The sequence below is a fragment of the Monopterus albus genome, unplaced genomic scaffold, assembly GCF_001952655.1.
Source record: "Monopterus albus unplaced genomic scaffold, M_albus_1.0 scaffold315.1, whole genome shotgun sequence".
NCBI lineage: Eukaryota > Metazoa > Chordata > Actinopteri > Synbranchiformes > Synbranchidae > Monopterus > Monopterus albus.
In genome coordinates this window covers 27,166-33,213 of record NW_018128195.1, presented here as the reverse complement: position 1 = coordinate 33,213, position 6,048 = coordinate 27,166, and the positions used below count along the sequence as shown (strand labels likewise).

The following is a 6,048-nucleotide window of genomic DNA, read 5'->3' as shown; positions in this document are numbered from 1 at the left end:
GCTCAGCATTAAAGAAACCGACTTAACCAACACAATATCTTCTCAAAAGACAGGCCATAAGCAAGAAATGTTGTCATCCTGCTACTTTTCACAAGTTTTTTTTGCACTTTTGTCAACATGTTTTATTTCGTAATGCATTTATTTTTCTTTCAGAATGCCACTTTTAAGTTTTAAGTCAGTGTCCACTTTGTCTTTTTCTTTTTTAATAAGAGCATTCAACTACATAAGGATAATCACCTTTATTGGCCAAGTATATTACACACAAGGAATTTGTTTCCGGTACAGAACCGACGGCTCTAACCAATGGGGGGGTTCAGTGTCTTGCCCAAGGACACTTCAACAAGTGGACTGCAGGCACTGAGATTTGAACCTTCAACCTTCTGGTTGGGACACAACTGCTCTACCCACCGCACCACTGTTGCTTCCCCATCTAATGCTCTTTAGCAGAAGATCAAGCTGGTGACCCAGTTTTCATGGAGGCAGTTGAGCTATCATAACCCAAGTGTGGAACTGTGGCTACTTTAAGTACATCTGTACAATGTAACAATTCAATGCAACAGCTCTGCCATGAATTCTACCTTCACAAGGTTTACAGTACTGAACTGCATTTTATCAAGATGTTACTAATTTTTGTTTTTCATATTTGAAAACATGAGAGGGACACTCAGGATCACCTCTGCAGTGTTGGAAAGTAACTGACTAAATTCAAAGAATTTTGAGGTATTGGAGTATTTGTATTGAGTATTTGCATTTTCTGCTACTTCAACTTTGCTACTTTTCAGCAAGTGGCTGACCTTTTCACTACTATAATGGGAAAAATGAGAAATATGGGTTAATACCACTTCTGCTTATTGACAAAATATATTCTTAAATCAACACAAAGTTACATCTGGCATATTTTAGGTGAGCAAACACTTTAATAATGAATTTTACCTCCCTACAGCAGGCTCTGCAAATTCCACAATAACTAATGTTAGCCATTAGTATAACACCTCTGAATCTCTTAACTATGTGTTTGAGTTGAATTGTGGGCAAAGTAGACACCAAGATTTTGACAATAGGAATAGACAACTCTGATTCAGTTTGGTCAGTGGATTACTTTCATCATGGCCATAATGAGCATGCTAGCACAGATATTCATTTAGCTCAAAGCACCACTGTACTCAAGTAAAGGTTGACAGAGCTGCTAGTATTGATATGGTCTTTATTATTGAAAACGCATGTAAAAGCATTATTTGGAGTCATTTCTGCAATGTGCAGTTTAGGTTATTAGGCCAGAAGCTAGGCTAATGATCTGATCACATTGAGCTATGATTTCACAGAACTGCTTTCTATCGCATTTAAAAAAAAAAAGATTAGAATTTTAAATGGCTTCTGATTAGCTATAAAGCCCCATCAGAAATGACAAGGTGAAAAACCTACCTTGCAAACTTAAAACAGTTGCATGTCTAATGTAAAGAAGTTCATGTTCCATTACATCTATAATTGTAAAAAGCATAATAAGTCATGATGAAGCATCCAAATGTTACTGCTCATCTTTTATTTAACATTAGGCACATCAAGGGACTGCTTCCATCTCTCCACAGTAGTCCATTAGTGCAACAGTTTGGCCTCAAAGTGTTCAACACCATACCCACCACCCGGAACACAATCTTTCCTTTCTCTGCTTCAAATTCACTCACAGCAATGAATGCACAGGAGCCCACCATCAAGCAAAGAGCAGGTAGTATTCGATTAACTCATTCAATAAGTTGGCCATTCATTCACATCATTGGTCGCTTTACAACTGCTCAGTCACCCAAAGCAATTCAGAAAACAAAAAGGCACAAATTCATAACATTGCATTAAAGTTCTCACTGAAATCAGTGACCTGTGGGCTGAACAGATGATGTACTACAGGATAATTAACAGCATGACAACATGTGATCAAGGCCCAGTTATTTTATTAGTCACATGGCGTGCCACCACCATTAACTACACATTCATGGGGAATCAGGTACATTTGCTAGTTGTCAAGTAGTCATATTTCCCATTTCATATGTAGATAATGGTTGTGATACAGATCACAAGATTTGGCAACTGACAACCTATGGGACAAATGGGCTTTCTGGTGAAAAGGGCACTGGCATGCAGCCTGATCACACTAGTGAAATGTCAGTTTAATCACCATTTAGTGCAAAGCAAACAGTCCACACATTAGGAGAAAAAGGACACTTGGTTGACAGTCGTTCAGTCCTGGTACAGCATGAAGCCAGAGAAGGTGCTATACTTCCAGGTGCTGCCATAGATTGCACCACGATGCAACCGGAGCCAAACCTGGTCTCCTTGGAAAAGAGGTAGGATGGCGTGGTTGCTGGCTGTTTCATGATCTGGGGCTCCATCGTTGGCATATGCTGAAACCATCACATCCTCATTGCGCATGAGGTTGATGTAGAGCGGCACGTTGATGGCGAGCTTCAGGATGTGGAAGATGAAGACATAGGTTCCATTGATAGGGCACGTGAAGCGCCCAATATGAGTGTCATACATCTCCCCTAGGTTGCTGTGCAGCTGGTCAAACACAATTGGCTGGTCCAGGTTACCCGGGGCAAAGTTGGCTGTGCGAGAGGCGGTGAAGGCCACTCGTAGTGGCTGGGAGAGTGGGTAAAGTTGCATGGGAAGCAGGGTAGTGTGGGGGTGGCTATGTGGAGTAAGTGGAACCTCCAGAGTAGAAACTGACAGCGAATCCCCATGACCCGAGTCCACGACTGTGAAGGTTCCCTCCCGGTCTGGGCTGCTAACCTGGGATGAGTCACTCCAGGCTGTTTAAGAGCCAAGAGAAACAGTTAAATAACAGAATGCAGTGAAGGATATGGGTACTACAGATGTTAAGACATTTTGCAACCTGCTTTATTTAGTTCAGTTAAAGCAAACTGGTTCTCCCCTTGGTATGATTAGTTTAGACAATGTTACACAGCAATCATTGGCATTTGTACTAAACAATCAGTTAGTGATGCATTTTGTTTGCTTGAATTTTCTTCATGTGAAGCTGAACCAAGGGGAAAATGGAACAGGTTTACCAACTCATTAACTGAAATTGAGACCAATAATTTGGTGCTACAGAGAAACCATAAGCAGTACAAGACTACCAGACAGATGAGCAGTCCTTATAAGAGTAATGGTAAGAAAAGTCTAATGACACCCATTCCTCCCAGCTACCATCTTTAAAAAAAGTTTTGCTGCAAAATCTCTTCACTAAAGGGACAGATTGCCGTTTGGAAGTAGAGATTTACAGTTTGCATTCTTACCACTGGAGTTGTGCCTCCCTCCTCCACGTCTATAGCTGTGTTGGTATCCAGAGTCCTGAGAAAATACCACAGAGAGAAGTAAAATATGTGCAGACAAAGTAGCAAGACAGCACTGCACACAAGCATACTAATGTCTTGACTTGTGCTCATGTTTGTTTGGGTTACTGAGGGTAGGCTGATTCGCAAAACTGGTAATTCTACCATTTAAAATGAATCTACAATACAAAGTGTACAAAGAGGTAAACAGTCACTCTATACAACAATATATTGTATGAGAATGAGGCTTTAAAAAAAAAAAGCACCTGGGTTCCAGACTGCATATCCACTAGGCTTCTGTCTGCTTAATCTGGCTGTGAAATTTCCTCCTCTAGGAGAGGTTTTGACATGTTCAGTAGCTGCAAAGCATAAAGCTGCTTCTGATCCATGGTTATCTTTCAGGCAAGAGCAAAGTTCTTAGGCTGAATTGCCGTCTTTTGTTCTACAATGTTTTGTTTAATCTAAGCCACATAGGCATCTGAGCATATTAATTACAACTGCCATTTATGAAGTCAATGAACTGATTTTAAGTAGTTTTAGTGCAAAAGACATTACTGTTGCTCATGTTCTCACAATGCACACAGTGGATCAAAACCCAGGTGATAACATATTGTTATAGCCTTAATTTGGAAATCGAAGTTTTAAGTTCTTGCATATACTACATGATTTGACATGTACAGTATAGATTACTTATAAATGATTGTAGCTCATAGGTTTGCACAGTGAAGTCTTAGGTTAGTCCAATCTGTACTGTGTTCTACTTTAAATTTCACAGGAGGATCAGTAGATTTGGCAGGGACAGGATGGAGAATGAGGCCTGTTGAACAAAGGGCAAGGTGAGTGGGTGGTGTAGTCTGGGGGTCCCCCAAGACTGGCGCTGGTGGACAAACCATGGCTCAGTAGAGGCCCATTCTGTCCCAATGTAGAGCAACTTTGTCTTCAGGATGATAGCTCTACTCTATACACAACCTCACCTAGTCTCTTCGGGACCCTACAAGGCCCCACCCAGTCACTGTCCAGCTTGAAGCATCTGCATTTCTTCCGCTGGGGGTTATACACCCAGACCAGCTCCTTAAGTCTTAAGTGTCATCCTCTGGTGTGACCATCGTAGTTCCTCTGTCTTGCCCCTGTGCTCAATAGTTGTTTTTCGCAAACTTCAAGCAGTCTGTCAGCTTCCTGGCATAGTTGTGTAGCTAGCATCTGTGTCTAGGATGAAAGGCAGTGGACAAGAATGGGGCCTCCACAAGCACTGTTTGGGGTGACAAAAGCTAAGTGGCATTTTTCTGTCCATGAGAACTACTTCCCGTTCTGTAGCAGGACGAACAAGGCTGTTGCTATGCAGGAGACATCCCTCATGAACCTCCTATAGCAGGAACCAAAACCTATGAAGCTCTTCAGGTCCTGTACAGTCCTTCACAGCCTGCACCATTGTGTCCAAGATGCCCATGCTGCCACCACCCACTTCGTGACCTGACGTCACACGAAACAACATTTGTGAGGGTGGAGGTTCAACCTTACCAGTGCCACTCTCTCCAGAGCCGGCCTGAGAGCCTTGAGGGCTGGCTGGAGAGATTCCCTGTGCACAATCATGTCATCATGATACAGTACACAACACACTCTTTGCAGGGAATGTTTGCCAGTGCTTTGCACATCAGTCTCTCAAATGTGGCAAGATCATTGCAGAGGCCAAATGGGTGGACCTTAAACTGCCACAAGCACCTACTAGTGAAGAAGACTGGCTAGGTTTGGCTTCAGGAACAAGGGGCACCTGCCAGTAACTGCTACACAGGTTGAAGGATAAACCAGGAGGCCACTGTGTCAAGCAGCTCATCAATGCATGGGAGGGAGTTGAGGTCCTTTTTGGTCACCCTGTTGAGTGATCTGAAGTCCATGCAAAGCACCAGCCATCCTTCAGCTTTTTGGGGACCATGACAACCAAAGATGCGGGATGGCATGATGAGTCCAACCCCCTGCATCTTGCATAAGACCTTGTACACAGCTGCCTACTAGGCCAGGGGAAGGTGATGCCACAGCAGGCCCTGTTTGCTGGCTGTCAGTTTTTCTCCCAGACTCCCCTCATGACCTCCTTCCTGTCTTCATCACTAGGTAGTGTGGTTCAATGATGTATAGGGGAGGAGGCAATGCAGATGGAGTGACAGTGGAGAGGCAGTCACCAGCCACATGGAGTGTTGTCTCCATTGCCAGCACCAACTGTGTATGCCATGGGGCTGCCACGGTCGCTGAGGTATCCGGATGACATCTGTGCAGGAAGGAGAGAGTCTCTCTCCTGGTAAGAGTCCAGAGCCCAAGAACATCCAGTCCTAAGCCATATTCACACTGCAGGCTGAAGTGGCTCAAATCTGATCTTTTTGCTCAAATGTGACCCATATCTGATTTCCTTATGACAGTGTGAACAGCACAAATCCGATTTTTTTCAAATCCGGCCCAGGCCACTTTCATATGTGGTCCTAAATCGGATACGTATCCGATGTTTTGCAATGCAACTTCAGTCTGAACAGCCATGTCGCATTTCATGCGATTTTTATGTCATTGAAATGCGACAGACGTCACAATTCTGCGCTGGAGGAGGCGAGGCCATAACAAATATTTGTGCTCTCCTTCTTGATATTCTTATCATTTCTTTATTTCAATTGCACATTAACTGGTACATCGCTACGCACATGCTACCACGAGCCGCATCCATTTTTATTTTTGCAAACACGGT

General features: G+C 43.2%; 1 protein-coding gene across 3 annotated transcripts in view; it reads right to left on the bottom strand.

Annotated features, from left to right (window-relative positions):
* Positions 1-1,523: 1,523 nt before the first annotated feature.
* The window catches only part of caprin2 (caprin family member 2), a 22,925-nt gene continuing 18,400 nt past the window's right edge, over positions 1,524-6,048 (bottom strand). For all 3 annotated transcript variants that reach the window (XM_020623895.1, XM_020623897.1, XM_020623896.1), the window contains exons 19-20: positions 3,288-3,342; positions 1,524-2,801 (exon numbers count right to left, since the gene is read on the bottom strand). In XM_020623895.1, coding sequence (XP_020479551.1) covers positions 2,230-2,801; positions 3,288-3,342 — 627 coding nt within the window. In that variant the 3' untranslated portion in view covers positions 1,524-2,229. The remainder of the gene's footprint in view (positions 2,802-3,287; positions 3,343-6,048) is intronic.